The 21,540-nt window shown below is 41.3% G+C and overlaps 1 protein-coding gene across 3 annotated transcripts in view; it reads left to right on the top strand.

Annotated features, from left to right (window-relative positions):
• Positions 1-12,572: 12,572 nt before the first annotated feature.
• Positions 12,573-21,540, top strand: part of LOC108244161 (radixin) — a 20,838-nt gene continuing 11,870 nt past the window's right edge. Inside the window, exons 1-4 of one of the 3 annotated variants that reach the window (XM_017430097.3) lie at positions 12,573-12,737; positions 14,589-14,682; positions 20,450-20,533; positions 20,659-20,754. In XM_017430097.3, coding sequence (XP_017285586.1) covers positions 14,671-14,682; positions 20,450-20,533; positions 20,659-20,754 — 192 coding nt within the window. In that variant the 5' untranslated portion in view covers positions 12,573-12,737; positions 14,589-14,670. Of the gene's footprint in view, positions 12,738-13,021; positions 13,414-14,588; positions 14,683-20,449; positions 20,534-20,658; positions 20,755-21,540 lie in introns of those variants that run through there. The other 2 variants (XM_017430098.3, XM_017430099.2) reach the window with 2 other exon arrangements.

Below are 21,540 nucleotides of genomic sequence, written 5' to 3'. Positions count from 1 at the left end.
TTATTTGCTCTTTGTTTGCTTTTATAAATTATACCACAAATAAGTCCTTTAACACCAGTTACACTCTCCATTCATCCATCCATTATTTATCTGCCGCTTGTTCTGGAGTAAGCTTGAGCAGGGAGGCTCAGACATCTCTCTCCACAGGAGGATTCCAAGGGGTTCCCAGGCCAGCCAAGAGATTGTTCTCTCCAGCGTGTCCTGGGTCTTCCCCGGGGTCTCCTCCTGGTTGGACGTGCCCAGAACACCTCCCTAGGAAGGCAACCAGGTGGCATCTTTACCAGATGCTCAAACCACCTCAACTGGCTCCTCTCCATGTGGAGGAGCAGCGGCTCTACTCCAAGTCCCTCCTGGATAACTGAGCTCCTCACCCTGTCTGTAAGGGAGAGCTCAGCCCAGCTTCGAAGGTGCTGATCCGCTTCACACTCGGCTGCGAACCGCTCCGGTGAGAGCTGGAGATCACGGCATGATGACGCCAACGGGACCACACCATCTGCAAACAGCAGAGACAGACTCCTGAGGCCACCGAACCGCACCCCCTCAGGCCCCCTGGCTGCACCAATTCTGCCAGCAATGCGAACCAGACTCTCATACCGTTTGTATAGGGACCGAATGACCCGTAATAACGAACCCCCCAATTCCAAACTCACGGAGCAACCCCCCATAGGGTACCCAAGGGAACACTGTCGAAACTTTTCTACGTCTGGTCCGTCCTCCATAAAGTCACACAGACTTGACAGAAAGCAGCCTAAATGTCTGCTGTTAAAGATATTTATGTCCGCCTTACAGAAACATCAGCCGTTTAAAAACACACAAAGAGACACTGATGAAACCGACTCTCTCTACAGAGAGAGAAAAAAACTACAAGTTGACATTCTATAATGTAAGAAGATATTCAGTTTGAGTTGAAGTTCATGTGACAATTTGGTCTTTTTACATCCAACTCCAACATATTTCTAAAAATATCCCCCTCTTTCTGAGGAACACGCGGAGCTCAAATAGAAAATCAGCGTCACAGTCCTCTAATGCAATTACACAAAAAACCGTTTTGCTTCACAAACTTCGTTATTGTCACCTTCGTCTTTTATGGGTTACAAAAATCTAAAGTGTTGGAACATTTCAACGTTGCGACATGAAGTTAGCAGGAAAAAAAAAAACGAGGGCGAGAAAAGAAGCGAATCCGCGATAAACTTGATTTAATCAAATCAGCAGCTCGAAACGAAAATATAAGAGAGGGGAGGGGAGGGGGGAAGCAAGAAATTAGAATGATTCTAAGAAATGGGAAATAAATCTCTAAAACCATGAGACTATCATGAAAGAGGAAGGTCAGCCATCAAAGGGGAAAAAAACACAATTCTGTTGAAACTGACGATTTAGGGAAACACCACAGGAAGGCACAAGGTCGACAGCTGACTAATCAATGATTAAATTAATAAATAACATTTTGATGGCGCCACATATACATAATTTTTTGGGTAATACAGCACACCTTTCCATTTTGTCAGTCTTGATGCCAGTTTGAGTTTACAAAGAGGCTAAACTTGTTTCAGGCAGCGTAGATCAATTATTGAACCAACAGACATTTTTGGATCAACTCTCTTATCACAAACCAGTAAAGATTGGAAATGGGGAAAAAAAACACCCAAATCTGGATTGACCCAAACATCAGTCCATTGCTTCGTATTTCCCCAACCAAAGAAAACCTAACATAACCGAGCTGGCAACTAATTTCTAACCCAGGCTGTGTAATCTACCATATCTTAGCAAGGAAAGATAGTCTTAGACTTCCATTCAGCCATGTAGGATTTTCCGCTAAGCTGGAGTTTGGTTGATGAGGGTCAAGGAGGGAAGCCTAGACGTCCCTCTCCCAATGGAGAATACCCAAACCATCCCCAGGCCAGAGAGGATATATAATCCCTCCAGAAAGTAATTGGTCAGATGTCCACACCATCTCAGTTGACTCCTTTTGATGTGGAGGAGAAGCAGGTCTCCTCTGAGCTCCTCACTTTATCTACAGAGGAACCAGTGAGTTCTTTACCAAAACAAACCTCATCACTGTGGACAAAGACCCCAACCGATAGTTCCATTTGAGAGTTTTGTTGCTAATTTAATGTGTTATAAGTCGAAGTATTCCAAAGCAGCAGGCCGGATGCATGATTGGATATGATTGGACGCCCTCCCCAAGCTGGGTCGACGTGTTTACCATACGCCAACCCAGCTTGGGTTTTTAATGAACGCGTTTATGGATTATGGACGCTCCTCGTCAGAATCCCAATTGTTCAAGTCTCCTAAACAGTTTGTGGGGTGATGCAGCAGCCCTAACAAGGCAAACAGGATCAAGGACAAAAAAAAATGTCTTTGTGCCATAGATGGGTGGTGTTACTAAAAATACACACGCCGTGTCTAAAAACAGACCGAAGCTCAGCGGGAACAGACCAAAAATAGACCTCAACCCTGTCCGACGAATAACAACTAACGCTTGCTTCACTTCACCTCCGCAACTCGAGATAATCTGGAGTTTGATCAAGTCTGATCGACAGTGGCGAAATACCGACTTGAATGCAAACACACACCTCTTCTCCTCCAGTGACACACACACAGTCTGCCAGGATATAATGCCAACTTGTACTGAACCACCTTGGGTAAATAAGGATGTAGTAGTAAACTCTAATACAAGTGTCTCATTTAGGTTTTCATGCACATAATAAAGTCCGAACTTCATATTTTGTGTATAAAGGAGAGGAAAAAATTGGCCAGATAAAGAAAAATGATCATATTACCCGTTTGAGGAGCATTTTTAACTTTAAGGGTAACTCCAAAGAACAGAAAGTGAAGTTTATCCGTAGTGACCCAACTGGTATTTGCATAAACATGAAGGACAAGGTCAATAAACAAAAATGTATTAATATTTTATTTTAACTGTGCGCCCTCCTGAGAAGAAGACAGAAACCAGAAAATCCAACTTGTGTGCTAAAAGGCTTACTGAGGCAAACAAATGGGAGGTTTTTGTTTGTAGATGCTCTACAGGAGCTTTAAAAAACACCAACAAAGCTGCTCGAGCTGGTTTTAATGTAACTGACGGCAACTAAAAATGTGAATTATCGAAAAAATATGGACCTAAAATGTCTCTGGGCCTGCAGTAATTTGCAGAAAGGAACTGTGACAGAATGAAAGCAAAAATAAAAATTAAAAAAAGACGCAGGTTTTAGTCACATTTAGATTCAGCTCACAGAGCAGAGTGTCCTGCCTTTCACGTCTCCATTTCACACCTCCGCAAAAACTCACGGTGCAGCAGCTGGCAGCAGCTGGCATATCTGTAGTAGCTCTCCATCTCCTCCACGGAGATGCGGGCGCACCTCTCCTCGTCGCTCCCCCGTCCGACCAAGCGGTCCTGCGCGCCATCCCCCCCCAGTCCTTCCATCCTCGCTCGCCTCAGGCACAGATCAGAAAAGATCACCTGCCTCGTCCCGCTCGCTCTGTCGCAGCCCAAACCCTCCCTTCTCCCGCGCACTCACAAACACACCTGAGTGACTACTCCGCTCCCGTTTCCTCCCACCGCTCCCGTTTACCGTGAAACTCAACATCTCTGTGTTACAGGAGTGAAGTCTCCTCCTCTCAAACATCCCTGAGAATCAGAAATAAATTGGTGGCGAACAGGCGACAAATCCGAGGTTAATCTTGATGCAGATTAATGCTAAATGAAAAGCTTGAAAGTAACGTTAGGCGCAATCTTATTCGACATTGCGAGATGTATGTGTTGTGAACGACTCTCAGCTACCACTACACCAAATTTTAGCTCAATATCTGTAAAATTCACAGAGTTATGGTCGTTTTTGTGTCAGCTAAGGTCACTTATCTGCGGTGGCTACCTTGAATCTCGTCTCCGTTAGTTGTAGATGTTCATCCAGGGATAAAAGGTTTATTTAGATCCATCCTCTGTTATTAAAATATTTTTGCTAATTCTTCAAACAAACTAACATACAGACACGAGCAAACGCAACACTGGGCACCAATTTACAAGTTGACCGAACTATCAAGACATTTGGACAATAAGACATTTTCTGTCATTAGGAGAATTAACTCTTTAAAGCAGCCCTTTCCTTTTATTTTCTTAAGAACTCAATATGTTAGCTTTTACAGTGTAGTCCAACAAAAAGTCTTTGATTTGTTCCTTAATTAAATCATCATGCTTTATAAATACGCAATGGTTTGCGTTTGAGAGATTCAGCGCTTGTTTTGCCGGAAAAGATCCAATTTCTTTTTTCCAGAGGCAAAGGTGAACTTGCAGTATCACCCTCTTTGTTTGACGAGAAAGCGCAACGTCAGCCTCCCCGTAAATGTCTACAGACCAACCGGGATGAGTTCACAAACCCCGTCCGGTTTCGTTTGAACAACCTCACGTGCGCAAATATTGAACAGGCTGTGCGGCCGGCGTTCAAATTTTCTGCCAAGTCATCCACTCTGTGCGGAAAAACAAAACAAAACAAACAAACAAACGAATACTGTTGAACTTTGCGTTTGCCTGTTTACCTGTCAGCCATCTTTTTCTGCTGGCAGACATGGTGATCAGTTGCGGCTCTGAAACTGGGCTGCTGAGCTCAGACAAGTCTGTGGTGAAAAAGAGAAAAATCCACCCTCCTAAAAATGTTAGAGTTTTATGTATCAGGATGCCACGAAACCGAGATTTCCTGGGCTCCGGAACTATTCAAACTGGTCTACAGAGGAGCTCGTGGTCAACTCAGAGACTGCAAGGTGCCCAAGTCTTGTGGCTGCAAAACATGACCCCTCCACTGCCGTGCTTGACAGTTGGTATGATGAGTTTGTGCTGAATTGACGTGTTAAATACGGGTTTTCACTCAGCATGCTGCTGCATCCTGACCAGACAGCTCTACTTTGGTCTCTTTAGGTCCAAAAGTCTCGGATTTCCTTCAAACCGAAGTTGTGCCGCCGTGTTGCTTTCAGAGAGAAAATGCTTTTTTGCAGCCCTTCCAAACAACTCATACTCATACCCATACCTTTAATCGTGCTAACCAAGGTCTGTGGAGTCTGAAGTTGAGCTTTTGGTCCTTTGCAGGTTCTCGGACCATTGCGCGGTGAATTCACTCCTGGGCAGACTGGGAGCTGTCCTAAATGTTGTAAAGAAAATCTCTCTCTCTCTGTAGAATGACAAACTCCTGATTGTTCGGAAATGACCTTTAACCCTGGGCAACAACAGCTGCTTTTTTAAGGTCATTGCCGATGTCTTTTCGTCTTGGCATTGTGTTAGACACACACCTATAAGCTTCAGAGCAGCAAACTGCAGCGTACACACTGACGATGATCAGTTAATCAATCTGTTTTGTACATGTGAGGTCAGATTTGAACTGTTTCAGACTTGACATGTAAAACTGTATGGTGTGCAAAACCCATTTTCCCTGCCACGGTTGTAACACTCACACCAAACTTTATTCCCAATAATCATTCAGGTTAGAAACGCCAACTAACATCCATACGCTGTAGAAGTACGGAACCCTCTGGTCCAGTTCCACGTCACGCAAACTACAAAAGGCGAACTGGAATGAGCGGTAGACCAAGAAGCGAGGCTTCTCTCTTCTGATTTAATAATGGAGGGATGAAACCCATGCGGGGAATCTCCCTCTGATGGCAGGAAATCCTGCCCTATCATCCTGTCACGTCCATTTCCAAAACAAAAACATCAGCTCCAGGAAGCTGCAAACATCACAGTCCTATGAACCAGCATAGGAGAAAACAAAACTGAAGCCAGCTTTACACTAACCTCTCCTCCAGCTCGGTGCACGGCTTTGTCTGGTCAGCAGACCGATCGATTCACACAGACTGACCATCAGCTGAGAGAAGGACTCCTGGCTGTTCCGGTGTAACTCCAAAAGAGACATTGTCCCGTTACATTATTATATTTTTTTTACCTCACGCAGGGTTTATCAACGGGACCTTTTCCTGCAGGTTTGCAGCCCCTTTCCTCTCTGTTCCTCAGCTGCGAGTGCCGACTCATGTTGCCTCGTTTTGTGGCTTTATCTCAGGAAGAGATGGGTGGAGGGTGGGCTGTGACATCAATCCCAAACGGCTTATCTTGATAAACGTGCGAAGGAATGCATGTCGCCCTCCGCCTCGAGTTTGAAACTAAGAGGAAACGGAGAAATGACGGAGCTGCAGCCATTCTGGCCAAACATTGTAAATGACATTGTATGGACAACTCTACAAGTGCTTATGTCCTATATCACATCAGATTTAAGATCAATATCTATAAAACTGACTGTCTGATTGAATGGGGTTGACTTGACTTGAGTTTTATTCAAATCCATCCAGTGATTCATGAGGAATTTTGGTGTTTTTGGACACAGTGCCACTTTCAGACAATCCAAGGATTTGTAATCGTTTAATTGATTTTTAGACATTAAGGGTTCGACTTATTCCAAGAACTTTGGGGCTCAGACAATAAGAGCATCTGACTGTGGCACTTCAGATTTTTGGGGATTACAGGTAACGAATAAATAAAATACAAAAATAAAGCTTCTTTTGACCTCCTATGATTATCTGTTTCACCTAATAAATCATATATGATATATGTTAAATGATATAATATATAATATGCTATATGATATGATATAATATATGATAAGGGACAATTCAATATAATATGATAAGATATGATATGATGAGGTATGATACAATGCTATATGGTATGTTATAAAACAATACAATAGGTTATAAGGTACAATACATTTCAATAGACTATGTTACAAAACAGTATGACATGATGTGATAAATTATGATAAAATACAATATGATAGGATGCAATATGACATACTTTATTATCTCTTTGTTTTGGACTTTGTGTTGTTCCAATAGATGCCTTCATTAAAAACCTATTAAAGCAATTGTACAATACAAACCGCACCCTGATAGTTAGTCTTGTCTCATATAATTTTAAAGACATTAATTGTGTCCTGGTGAATCAGACTGCTGGTAAAAATAAAGTAAAGGTGGCTACTAAAAAGATACCATTTTCAGCCAATCAGAAACCGAACCATATCCCAGGCAACAGAATTTAACTTGAAAAACAAACACAAGCCCAAAGGACAAGCTCACCTCTGATCGTCGGCAGCACCTCCACCGCCTCCTCCACGTCCTCTACCGCAGACGGCTGCTGTCCCATCCCTGCCTCTGGGCACAGAATCTCAGCAGGCTCCGCTCTTCACGAGGCACGCCGCCGCAGCCTGTGGCGCAGCACAAACAAACCGACTGCGACCGAGTCGAGGTTCTTGAGTGGCGCTTCAAGGGGAAAACCACACACCGAAGACGCTACGAGAAGCAAAAACTGATGCTTTATTTGGTCAGCTGCCTGCAGAGAGGGAGGAGAGGAAGGAAGCGCCGAAGATACTTCTGCAATTGCATAACAGTTAACATCATTACCGGCATTAACTTGATCTGTTCATTAACTGAGCTGGGCTCCATTTTATCTTAGTTATTGGACAACTTAGGTGTTAATTTGTCAACATATATAGTATCTTAAAACTATAAGGACAACTCTACAATGAAAATACCTGCATAATAACTAAAAAAAGATATTGAGCTGTTTAAAATTCTAATATAAATGGTTAGTTTAGGCCAATTCAGGTTATGTATATTAAAGTCAAAATATGATTTATTGAACTTTCATTGTTTGGTCTGAATTTATATCTCAGTAGCTCATTTTTTTTCCCCCGCTCACACACACCTGATGACTTCCGGAAGAACAATCAACACAAATGAGTCCGAATCCCCACCAAATTACCCTGACAGGGGGCTCCTTTCATTCGTTTCGCAACACAACGGCGTGCTTTATGGTCACACGGACAAAGATCTTGTGACGTGGCGTTCTGTTCGCCTAAATAAAGACCAAGGCGAGCTTCATGCACACTGCAATGTGACACTTCTACGAGTCAAGTTTTTAAGATGACGCCTGAGAAGGGGGGGAAGTCCAGAGGACACAAAAAGAAAGGGATCAGCACATTTAAAATGCATGTTTTTCCCCCCAAAAAGGGAAACAATTTCACTTTCAACTTCAGTTTGCCACTGAGACAAATATAAGCCTGGCATTCTGGGCTTAGTCAGTGTTTACCTGTATGAAAAATGAAAAAGATGACAATGCATTAAAAAAAATACAGTTAAACAAGAGGATTTAGACATAAAAACATTCCAAGCTGTAACACAAAAGTGATAAAATAGCACAAGCTATTGTCATTCAAAACACCTTTAAGTGAATTTGAGTCATCTCTCACAGACCAATACTGAAACAAGTTCATTGAATTTGAATGCTGTCTTCTTCTACGTTCCTCATTTTAAAAATCGGCATTAATTTACTTGATCAAAAACCAAACAAAAACATCAGAAGAAAAAAAACACTTTCATCACAGCACATACATTTTGCCTTCCTTTTTCTAAAATTACAGGGTGGTTTACTGAATTAGTGTTTGATAAATATGTGTATGCCGAATTGTTTACCTGACTGCTGTGATTAAAAAAGAACCAAAATATTAAGCATTGGGACTGTGCGCTTTTAAGTTAGCCGAAGTTTATTTTTTATTGCAGGTAATAAAAACAGAGTTTGGCCTGCTAGCGAAGCAAAACGTGGAGGCTCGGCTTAGGGATAGAGATGCGCTGCCTCTGTGCGTCCAAACAGGACATTACACTAAATAAAACATACAGTTGTGGATTTTATCCACCTGTGCATTTACAAAGACATACTTGTGTAGGTTTTGGATTTAGATTTACTTTTTTTTTAAGCATTTAAAAGTGTTTCTTACCTGCTCGTTTTTAATCGAAGAACTAAGCTCCGCCCACCATTTTGGCTCATTTTGCAGATTTGCATGTGATTGCGTTTAATGTTCTTCATATGGCAACTTGGTGATTTTGTTATTAAAAGTCAGTGCAGAAAAATATTTATTTCAGAAAGTCTTGACATGCATTTATGTATACAAACAGAAATACAAATAAAACACTGAAGGTATCTTAGTTTGATCATTGTAAGGTACATATGTATTCATCAGTTTTCATGATGCCTTATTTCAGTTATTGTAACATAAAAACAATTAAAAGAATCTTAGTTGGACGTTACCTTATTCATGCAGTAATATCATAAAGTACCAGTAGGAGGCGTTCTGGAGCCATATTAAAACACATAGGCTTACTTCTTCTTTCAGCTGTTCCCTTTTCAGGGGTCTCCACAGAGAGTCTTCCTCCCATCTAACTCTGTCCTCTGTGTCCTCTGTCCTCAGTCCAACTACCTCCATGTCCTCCCTAACTGCATCCATATGTCTCGTGTTTGTCTTTTTCCTGGCATTTCTAACATCCTTCTACCAATATACCCTCTGTCCCCCCTCTGGACATGTCCAAACCATCTCAGTCTGGCCTCTCTAACTTTACCGTTTACATTTACATTACTGGGTTCCATAAATGTTAATTTTGTGGACTGTACAGCTGAAGAGAACTACCTAAAATGGCTAGGTTATTCTAAAAACATAATAAATACTAATAAATATTAGTGTTGCATTCCCTAGCAGGTGGCAATCCACCGGTCCAAAAACCGACAACCGTCAAGTAAGTTTTGATATTAATAGCAACAGAACTCTGTAAGTTGAGTCATTAATTGTAAATGACTGACTGAGGAGGATAAAAAGAGTGACCTTCTGAGGAAAGTTAGTCTTTTGCCGAAAAGAGTCCAACAAGGCTGCCATAAACAACCAAGACCAAAAAATGTGTCTGTAGATGAACAAATTATTCCTTTTATGGGTCGTCGTCCTGTGGGTCTGAAGTCTCTGGGAAACCAAGCCCAGCTGGACTTTAAGTCTTTGTGTTTGCCAGTCCAAATGGTTTGGTTTTGGACTTCGAGATCTATGCAGGAAAAAAACAACAAATTTAAAGATGAGAAGATGGGAATTGGTGGAAATGCAGTGCTCTGGATAATTGATTCTGTTCCAATAGGAACTCATCTTTAGATTGGTATTGGTAAGAGGGGATGGGTAAAGAACCCACATGGCCTCATAGAGGGACCCATTGCTCTCCCCAAAAGACACTGAGCTTTTATTCAAACCTTTGTGTTCCTCGGATGAAGGACACAAGGTCTGAAACATTTCTCAGGATTCTAGTAGTGTTCCCCTAGGATTCTTTGTCTTTGCCTGCTCAGAGCCAAACAATAGCCTTAATAGTGCAAAGAGGTCTTTAATTCAGTGCCACAGGCATCACACAAACCACTGTCATGGAGTCTCATCGCCATTTTGTGGCAGCTGGCCAGGTTGTGCCCGGTTAGAACTCCAACCAATTTTTCTTGTCAGGGCAATGAGAGGTTTCCTGAACCTGGGGTTTGGGCCTTTAATCGGTTCCTGTGCCTGTCTGCAGTCCGTCAGCTCCCTCCAGTGGATGGAGTGTTGCCGTCTAGTCCAGGCCTGAAGGGTAGTTCTGCAGACTGCTGTTGAAATACCTACAACAGGCTCTGGTCCTTCAAAGTGGACCTGGCTCCCAGCTCTTACACTACCATTAATACCAGTATGTCCTGGTAGACATTTAACAGTAAAATTGTTATCTCTCCCTTAGTTGATGGACTGCTTCGGCACACTCCCAAACCATGATGTGAAGTGTGGCCTTTGGAGAGCTCTAATAGCAGCTTTGTCATTTGTTAGTATAAAGATTTCTCTCTGTGTACATTGAAGGTCTTTGAAAGACGCCACACACGGGCGTATTTATTGTATCTCAGCTTGAGATACATTTTCTAAACCACCCTGTGGGTAGCTGTACTCTCTTTCTCTATGGTTTTGTTAAATAAGCCCCCCTTGCACCCGCTGACCCCATCAAAAGAGATCCATCTGTAAAACAGCAGAGACAATTTTAGGACAGGTCCACCATTGAGAAGCTGCTCCAGGCAGATCTATCTTCAATCTCTGTCTGAAAACTTGGCTCAAAGTTGTATTTTTTGACCATATTGTCTCCAGGTCCTGCCATTGCTGGAATAGCAAGAACTGCCCGGTCCCAGGTTCAAGTATGCTGTCAGTCTGATTGGCTTCTACTATCAGACTGGCAGTATAACTGCAACAGGAACTGTGATTAAAAAAAAAAAACAGGATCCCAGCAGAATGCAAGGCTGAAATGTCAAGTGATCATCAGCTGCAGCATAAGGTGAGGGGACCCTCTGAAACGATCGTAAGAAAATCTTTGGAATGTGCGGTGACAAAGTGGAAAGACAACAAACCAGTTGTCATTGATTCTACAGCCCTCGGGACAGAACCACAAAGCAGCTGTAAGTGATGATCCAGTAAAGAAAAGCGTCATATCAGTGTTTCCAGACCTGCAATTGTGTCTGACTTTGTGAAATGCATCAAACGTGACACATATCTGTGTGTAACTAAGACGAAAAAAACAGCAGTTTTCAATGTTTTTTCATGTTCAGTGTTAATATAACTGTAAAAAGAGAACATGAACAAATACAGTCAAATAGAGCTGTTTACACTGTAAATCATTTGTTTTTTGTATAAAAAACATCTTCTTGTCCTTCATCAAAACATAACAAATATGAATGGATAAATGTCCACTGCAGAGGACAATAGTTAAAAATAGTTGTAGCATGTTATGTGGCACAGTTATTTAAAGCAAAATAATCAAAAATTGCAACATTTTTATTTTTTTGGACCTCAGGAGGATAAACTGATCCTAGTAGCCAAGATGACGTTTTTTCCCCCCTCAGCAACAAGTGGTCAGCAATTAGATGTCAGTGAAAACTGATAATAGCTTTGTTGTATGATTCTTAACAGCTACTTCCTCAAATGTCCAAAATGTCTTTGAAACGTCTGTAGAACTATTTGATTAAGATAATGTGGAAAGATTTTACAACAAAGGCTGGCTTCTTGGAAGCAAAGCGTGAAGAGATTAGGAGCTGGGTAAAACCTTTGCAGAGTATTGTGCATGTTGTATGCTTGACTCATCTATCACTTATGTACTTGCACATGGGTGGGGGTCTAAGTAACACAACTTTAACTGAAACCTCATACAGATACACCACAAGTCAAAAATTATCAGAAATACAGACGACTGAAATATTCAGTGACCTACTCTTTTTACTGAAAGTGCAGTCACTTCTGAACAAGCTGCATGTTCAGTCTTGCACTGTTTAAAACCACCCCCCTAATGCATTTTATGGCATCCAGCAACCCCCCCTCACACACACATATATGTTGCATCCTCTCCTTGGCTACTGACAGCCATATTGTATCTCTAAATTAGGGTGTCAAGTTGTCATAACAACAAATACGTAGCCAGAAGTATGATAAGTTACTTCAAAGTAAAACAAACAAAGACAAATACACATCCTTACTTCCCTATTTTCGGCTAGCTCCGTTTTTCTTTCAACTTTGAAGATGACATTAAGTATTTTGAGTCGGGTGTTAATGGAGTCAACACGTTGCCGTTTTATTTCCACATGTGGGTGTCGCTTAAAGTTTAAATGAAGCTTTTATTTTGAAAGTCTCAAACCGGAATGAGTCGCATTTTACACTGTCTGATTTCACGCTTGCGCCCCCAAATCGCCTTATGGTTGTTTGGAGTTGAAACGGTTCTCTCGTGTCCGCGTGCGTTTGTTCCGACAGACGTTGTGAGAGACGGGGAACCCCAGAAAACCCGATTTTTTTTCGTCGTGATTGCTTTGTTTTATTTGAAGTTCAAGTCGTTCCTGTGAGTTCGAAGACACACCGGTGAGTTGCCTTTTCCTCTCCTTTAAAAAGAAAGAAAAAAATAATAAAAAAAAGACGAGCTTCTCTTTAAGTTTAGCGGATACCGTCGTGTTCGAGCGCTCCGCGTCTCGAGTTGAGCTCGTTGAAAAGGCGCATAAAACTGCTTTATTTGTTGTCTTTTTCTGTGTTGTTTCGGGGAGGTTTACTTCGTTGGCGAAACAGTGACACTTTCAGGGCGTTACAACTTCACCAGGCAAACCTCAGCTAGTCCCGTTATGCGGACTACACCCACTAGCTTCAAAAAATCAGCCTCTCGGCGGCTCGACTTTTCGCTTTTGGGAGTTCGTTCGGCGTATTTTTAGCTGTATTTCCGCGGTGTCGATAAGAGTTTTAAAGGGTGTCGTTTCGCTGCACATTTTTTCACATAAAGCCCAATAGTTGTCTCTGCTGTTTTCTTTTTGGATAAATTGCGATTTAACTTCGGTTTCCCGGAAGCCGCGTCGGCGCGTAAATTGGAAAGTTAATTGCTAACAAGCTACAGCTGGTGACGTAGCCTGTGGACCGACCGCTTCGGCGCCCTAAATGATCAGTTAAAATCTTTCAAATGACCTTTAGATGTGTTTTCATTTTGCTTTAGAGTCAGTAGTTGTTAGGAGTGGGATTGGAGCTCATTTTGGAGACCCTACAATCCAAATAAGTGAGTTTTGGGGCAAGTTTCTTAACTTATTTTACTCTCCCTTAGTAGCTCTATCACACATTTTGTAGTATTATATGCTTCCTGTAGTATATCGTAATATCCATTTTAGTAATTAAATTAAGCTTAGTTTTTTTTGCACATATTTCCATTAAAAAACTGGACATTAAATTGACTAGAACAACACTAACTCATTAAGTTTGATTGTGATTTAAAAAGGTAAAAAAATAAGTTTTTTAGCAATACGGATGTTTGGTAATGTGTACAACTTTGTAAAGAAGAAATAAAAGAAGAAATAAAATAAACAAAACAATACCGTAAGAAATAAAACCCAAAGGCAACAAAGTTATATGTAGAAAAAGACTTTTAACCAGGAAACTTCTGGTATAAATCATGAATATACGATCAGTTTGAATAGCAGCATTGCTAAAATAGTAGCTGTGTCAGGAGAAACGTAATAATTGATAAGTAAAAGACTTTCTGGATGATTGAAGGTGGCCGAACTGGTTGCTAAAATGAGCAACTTGCTGTAAATTTATGTGCTGTTTCCATTCCAGCAGGTTAATTCACACGGCAGGCTTCGTTTGGTGCGTCTTATCACAAATTCAGACCATGCTGGGAGCACCTAGGTGCGTTTTGATTTGACAGTTTAGCTGGTTAAATGTAACGTAATAAAACTTAGAGTGGCAATTTGTGCAGATTGGGCCTTTCTGTTAAACCAGTGGTGACATTTTTCTACAAGTAACAAGCATAAAGCCTTAACTGTGAGCACAAAATGTTTATTCTCCTGTACTTGTGCAATAGTCAGCATCTGTACCCTAAAGCAAAGGAGTGGTGCAAGATGGGATTGAGAAAACAACCACCTCCTTGTCTTGCTGTCACTGCCAGAGTTTGAGGTCTTCTTGCTTTCTTGTTTCAGTTTTTCATTTTCTCTTTGGCATATAAATGCCTTTATTTGCTTTCTTTCCCCTCTCTATAGTTTTACATTACATTCTCTCTGATATGATTGTCCTCACATCCTAGTTTAGCAAACAACAAGTTGTTTTCTAACTTTACAGCCTTTATTATTGAAATAAAATGCATTAAAAGTAGTTTAACAGGAACTAAAACCACATCTAAGTTGTGCTGTGTTTCAACTGGTGTGTACTTGGTTTGAAATGTTTTTTTTTTGCTTTCAGTTGCTGTGATAGAGATATTGCTGCCATCCTGTGAAGGATTTATCCTGTCAGCTGTTGGGTGTAAGGAGGAGAGGAAGCAAAGATGCCTAAACCAGTAAGTCACACTAACTCCGTCAGGTTTTTTTTTTTTTTTTTTTTAAATGGAGGAAAGTTGCTTCTTCTTCCCTCCCTCCCCCCATGTTGTGCATCTGACCTGGATGTTAATAAATGAGGTGAGCGCTCTGGGAAATGTTAGCTCGATCCCCACGGCTGCCGCCGCCACAGTCTCCTCTTCCTCGTGCTCCTCTTCCAAGCTAACAGCAGCCAGAGTGAGGATCGCAGTGCCAAGCCCACCGGCCTTTGCAACTGCAACAGTGGCACCATTGTTGTTCGGGAGGGCGGAAAGAATTCCTGGGTTCTAGGACGCGAACAGCGCCGAAACAAAACCAATCTGGTGCAGCGCTGTCACGGCCGTCTGCCTCCCACAGTTGTGCTGCTTTCTTATTGTGAACAGACTTGGGCAAAGCTCTGACATGGGTCTCCAAATGCAGTATTATGTACTGTGAGACCACTTTTAGAGAGATCTGTGATGGAGTTGGACTTCCATCGTAGATGGCTTTGTCAATGTGAGTAGACACAAGTAGACACATTGTTATTTTTTTAACCACCAATTTAGTATTCTGCAAGCAAACTAAAGAGCCACATATTGAAATCAATTACAGAAACCTAATTTTGGCCTGTTAAAACGCCTACAAAATGGCACAGCTTAGGCGTGCTATGTTCACACCAGAAAAGCCCTTAAGTCAACTATGAAGAACAATGAAGAAATTAATGTTCCTGTTTGTCTCACTTGTCTAATTCTTCACATGGGGATAAAGACGTTTAGGCAAAATGATCACTTCATGATGACAGGCTGATTTAATGCCATGTACAAGTGAAGCGCATCTTTTTTTTCTTGTAGTAAATGTGGGTTTGTAGTAGGTTCAAAGTGGAACAGTTGATGATTTCATCCCCTGCTTCCTCTTCTCGTCCGTGGAGCTACGGGATCACCCGCCCCCAAAGTGGCTCCCGTGGCAGCCCAATGTCCTGCTGAGAGCAGCGTTCACTAATCAAAATCTGACGAAATGTATGCCGGAGGGAGACCTGGGGAAAGAAAAAAAAAAAATAGTGTTGAACAGTTTTTCCCTAACTCACTGACAGTGTTTTACGCAAAGGAAAGAGCTGAGACAGAAAGCAATTAGCTAATTTGGAGAAAAGGATGTTTTAAATGTTTGCTTTGTTTTTCCCCTACATGGTTTTACTGTAGGCTGGTTGTTCAGTGTTGTGGGGCCGTAATAAATTAGTAGCATGTCAAAAAAACACAAGTGAAACAAGTTGACTAAGCTGCATGTAATGGAGGGGACTTTTATTGCACATAAACTGTTCCTAAGCAAGGAAAAAAAAAAGCATTTTGAAAATGTGCCCTGGTAGAATATTTGATTTTTGTCTGAACTGATTATCATCATTTAATCAGACAAGATTATCTCGTATCTTCTCACAAAAGCAACACCTCCTCGGCTTGGAGCGCGCTCCCTCTGGGATGGAGAGCAGAGGAATTATGAGGCGATCTGAAGGAAAGCGAACCCCGCTGCCTTCTCCGGCCTGAGGCCGTTTTCCTGTTTGCCTGAGATAGGGGGGCTTGCTGTGTACTTTGGGGGGGCCCTACTTTTAAGTCAACATCCTGGTTCTGTGGAAGCAAAAGAACGGTTTGTAGACAGAAGAAGAGCTCACCAGGCAACTGAGAGCTGTCAGGGAAGGAAGTGGTCAGGAAGATGAGCATAATGTTGACAATAATAGCTGAATGTGAGAGTAGCGTAAAGGTTAGATATTTGATGTTAAACGATGCTGAAGCAGTCTTTATAAGGTTCATCCTGTATGTCTGTTCAACACATAACTGGACAATGAATGTGTGAATTTTTATAAAATGAAGAATGTTTACTTTTCTCAGTAGTGATTTATTTGTTCTCACTCTTCTTTTTCTCCTCTGAGAACATTCTCATTCAGCAGAGAGGTTAATCAGAGTGACAGACAGTTGCTTGAAGCCTGGCAGGTCAGATTAGCAGCTCTACTGACTGAAGTGTGTGTGTGTGTTTCAAGACCTCTCTTACCAAAGCTCCTTAGACTGACTAATGAGCTGCACATTTCACAGGAGACAAATCAGAGTAAAAGCTCATCTTTGCAACTGAAATGTAGCGTAGGATTTAGAAATGTCCCAAAACGACATCCTCCGAAGCAAATGAGTTTTGTTTTACAGCACCTTTCTGTTCTTCGTACAGTAGCGGTCTGCTTATTGACGCTGCTGAAGATCGTAGTGGAGAGTAATGTTGTGATAATAAAACGAATGAGCTTCAAATATTCTTTTCAAAAACTTTAACACATCCTTGACCAGACACACAAGGTTCTGGGATTTTATCACAATTCAAGACGTTAAATGATTGTTTTAGAGATATTGAGCTAAATTTTCAAGTGGTAGTAGCTGAGATTCATCTTTAACACTAACTTCAAGCACTAACTGATCAGGCAAGATTTCACAGTACTGTGTGTAATAGTGACGAACAACAAATTATTATTTTTTAATTCATAAAACAGATGTTTATTTGGTTTTCATGGCTTTATCATGTGATGTAGTTGTTGTAAATGGGAACACATCAGTAACAGCTTGTTCACATGGTCGATTCAATGTGACCGTTAAATTTGTTTTTGTGTTTGCTTTTTACTGATCCTTGCTCCAAGACCCTCAGCTGATGTTTTGAGTGACTTCAGACAGAAAGTGTATCAAAGTTTGCCTCGTCGAAGTCGCTCTGTCAAGACATATCAGTTGTCGGAGAGCGAGCGATTAGCTGCGTCAGTGCCTCGACATGTTGTTGTTGGTCGTTTCCTCCCCCTCTGTCTGGAGGAGAGAGGGGATTAACTGACCGTCTGGTCCAGGATTCCTCTTTCCATCCTGTGGGTTTCCTGTGCTTTTGGCAGAGGCCGGCACGCACACACACACTTGGAGCACAAGGCTTGCTCTTTCTCAGCTGATTTGCCGATGGCAGGAGGGCCCCCACTCAGAGGCTCTGTCAAGGCTGGTCACTTTAACATCTCAGCTCGACCCCACATTCTCCACAACCGTTCCTGTCACCGAGGCAGGTCCTCTTGAAATCAAAACCACGTCTTAGTACATCTGTTAGTGAACCATGAAAGTTGATTTTGTTGATGTTTTTTTTATTAGTTGTGTGCACCTCATGAGGTAGAACAGGGCAGTTCTGTACAAGTTCAGTTGTGTCTGTTTACCTCATCCTAAATCTAAGAAAACATAGTTGTTGTGTGCTTTGTGCATCAATCAGTTTTATACATAATAAGACATAATGGACTGGGCTGAAGAATTGAATCACTCCCTGAAAGAAACATGGCATCAGAAAGTCAACATTTTCATTAAATGTGTGGAAGTTTCGTTGTTCTTTGCATATTTTTTTGCCTGAAACTCCACTGCAGTGGGAAAATATTTGTCTGTTTTCTGACTGCACTGTAGCATTGAACTTGTCATAGCAGCTTTTTGTTGAACATGTTTACAGTAAACTTTATAGTATGACTATGAGTCATCCATCAGCTTGTCTGTATTGACATTTTAACATCTTAGGAAAGCTAGTATGTCAGGAAAAAGGCTGAAGCTTGTTGTTAGTGTCTCAGATTTTATCGGAGTAAAACAAAAGCCATCTTGTTTGAGGTCATGTTGGTTAGATATTGTTGTAAAAAGTTAACAATATTAAATGACCTTTATTGGGTTATTGGCCATAAACCAGCCAAGACTCACTTTTAGGAAATCACATACAGATGTGGATTAGTTTGTTGGTACCCTTCCACAATAATCCAATAAACACAACTGAAGTGACTGGGGCCAGAAAGCTCCAGTTTCGTCTCATCAGTCCCAAAGCTTTGGGGCTTTTTGGCAAAATCCTGTCTGGCTATTGTCATAGTGGAGCTCTTCTGAGTCTGCTTCAGTGAAGCCCACAACGATCCAAAATGTGACAAATGACATAATCAGAAAGTGACCTTGATGTTGGAGTTCAGCTTGAAGGGTTTCCTTGGCTCTTTTTCTACCATATCAACCTGGGGTTGCATTTCCTCTTGCGTCCACGTCTCGGGTGGTTGGCTACATCCAAGTAAACCATATACTTTTTAAATAATGACAGTTGTGGTGAGAGGAACATGAAGCTGCTTGTGAGAGGGTGAATGGTTGTTTGTCTCTGTGTCCCTGCGACGGACATGTGACCTGTCCAGGGTGTCCCCCGCCTCTCACACAGTGATGGCTGAAGATGGGGACCAGCTCCCCGTGACCCAGAAAGGAAAAGCCGGGTAAAAGAAAATGGATGGTTGGATTTACTGAGGAGGCAGCTGAATATAGTTGTTTGAAAAGGTAGCTGGCATTTGAAGTATTTGCATTTTGTATGTTTAAATAATGCAGCGCAAGTGAATGAATTAGCAGTGATGGCTGAAGGTGTTACTATTCCCTCCGATTTAAATTTACTTCAGGAGAAAAAATAGTTTCATTACAGCAGCTGAACTGATTATTTGCTTTGAAGCAGGCCAGATTAGAAGCATTTGGGATACAGTGTAGTTCCTATGAAATGTGAAGAAAGTGCCTCTGTTTTTCGTGGGTATTTAACGAGGTGGCAGACGAATACATAGCGTTAGAGCTTCATCTGGCAAACGGGATTGCGGCTATGTGCGGTATAGACACAAGTTTTATGGATTATTCATTGTGGGAATTGTCAGATAAACCACAAGAGAGTTGAAAGCAGGAGAGATATCGACTCAAATGACTGTAGAGGGAGAAAATGCAAAATAGGCAGTTTTTTATATTTATTTTTTCATAATTGCTGGGTGGAAAGGAAGCTTCATTGCCTCAGTTTTGTTCTTTCTGTGCCCGTTTTCCCTTCACTCCTTACTGTCTGTTTTTTTTTTTCTTTTCAGTAGTCTTGGTGTAACTTGATCATCGCTCTTCCTGTTGCATGCTCTTTCTCTTGCAGGTTTTTTTTTTTTAACGTTTTTTTAAGGCTTGCTTTTGCACTTTGAGCTTGTTTTCTTCTCACCTTCCTCTGCTTTGCACGTCCCCCCATTCCTCCTCCTTACGTTGTCACCACTTCTATTGAGGCAATAACTACTTTGTTAGCAAGTAAGTGTGGGAGAAAGGATGTCATATGCCTCTGAGCTCAGCCCTGCTTGTTCTGTGCCATCAGCTGCTGCTAGGCCCACGGCCAACGCCTAACTTTTATCCTCTGCTCCACCCTGCAGAATTCTTTGAGCAACAGGCTGCTGGGTGGAAAAATGGGCCTTGCTCTTCATAAGAGGATGCTTATAACGCTCATGTCTCTCTTCAGTGTAAACATTTGCCTTATATTCATTTCAGAGCCTACCTACAATCTGCGTGACTGTCTTTCTGTATATCCCAAGTTAAAGGGTCGTTACGCAGTCTGAGCAAATTCCTATCATTGCACAATTTATCTAATTTCACAATTTCAGTTTTCAGAGCTCTGTATGAACACGTCGGATGTTTGGTTTAAGTGCTAAAGTAAGCACATAAATTATGGAAGTATGGCAGCCACTGTTGCATAAATGTGATGTATTTTGCCAGTAGTTTTGACAAATTATTAGCAATAGTTTTTCCAGACGTTGAGTTCCTGGCCTGATTTCATCAAAATAGGTCAACAAACTTTACAGCAACGCTAAAAACCCTGCAGCTGCAGACATTCACGTTGGGATCTGAAGAGCAAGGCTTCAAATAATTAGACAAGTGACTGCAAACTTACCTGCCTTTTTGTTTTTATTAAAATGGTAAACCTCTTTCCTTTGTTGTCCAGATTAATGTCCGTGTAACCACCATGGATGCGGAGCTGGAGTTTGCCATCCAGCCTAATACCACAGGAAAGCAACTCTTTGACCAGGTGAGCATACCTGATGTGTCTGACAACCCTGATGAGACGGCTCTAATCCTCGTCTCGCTTATTTGAACTGATTATTCAATTGATCTAGAGCACGTGAAATTTATAGCCCTTCGTTTTGCTCGCAGGTGGTGAAGACGGTGGGGCTGCGGGAGGTGTGGTTTTTTGGCCTTCAGTATGTGGACAGCAAAGGTTACATCACCTGGCTCAAACTCAACAAAAAGGTCTGTCTCACTTTGCTTTGAGTACTTTCATCAACATTAAATGTAAATAAAACCATCGGCTGATTTGTTTCACCACTGCAGTGAGTCGCAGTTACTCTACCTACTGATCCTGACAGGAGCATAAAGTTTATTTTTATTATTATTAACAATATTAATCCAAATTACTATTTTAATAACTAGCTCTTTGTTACTAGGGACAGAAGATAATAAAATAGAATTACACTTTTTTTAAAGGCTGCCATATCTAATTTAATTTAAAATATTGAAAACTTGTTACAATTAAGCTCTGCATTTACTGAGAATTAACACTTTTTTGGATAACTTTTGTTGTTTTGTAGTCAGATTGTTCTAATTAGTTAGAACCCTGACAAAAAGTCAGGGGTCGAAGGAAAACCAGTAAAGCGTTGCGAAACGACTGCATGCTTGGTTACACAAGTGTTTTAAGGTTCATCAGGACAGTGCAGGGTTCTCAGACTGATCTGTGATACTAATTAATATAACTGAGAGTCAGCTGTGCACATATGTTAGGTCCACCCGATTAGCATATGTCAACAGATAATCGGCACATCTCGTGCTGACAGTGATCAGAGAAGTGTTAAGTCTACTTAACACTTCTCAAACAAAATTTTGAGAATTTTTTCTTATAAGATCTAGATATTTTCAGTAAGTACGTGTGATAAATGTATGTATGTGGGTATATGTGTGTGTATGTATATATATATATATATATATATATATATATATATATATATATATATATATACACACACTCCTGATCAAAATCTT

Source organism: Kryptolebias marmoratus, linkage group LG23 (assembly GCF_001649575.2).
Source record: "Kryptolebias marmoratus isolate JLee-2015 linkage group LG23, ASM164957v2, whole genome shotgun sequence".
In the NCBI taxonomy this organism is placed as follows: Eukaryota; Metazoa; Chordata; class Actinopteri; order Cyprinodontiformes; family Rivulidae; genus Kryptolebias; species Kryptolebias marmoratus.
The sequence above is the reverse complement of the archived record's forward strand: the minus strand, read 5'-3'. Positions and strand labels throughout refer to the sequence as shown.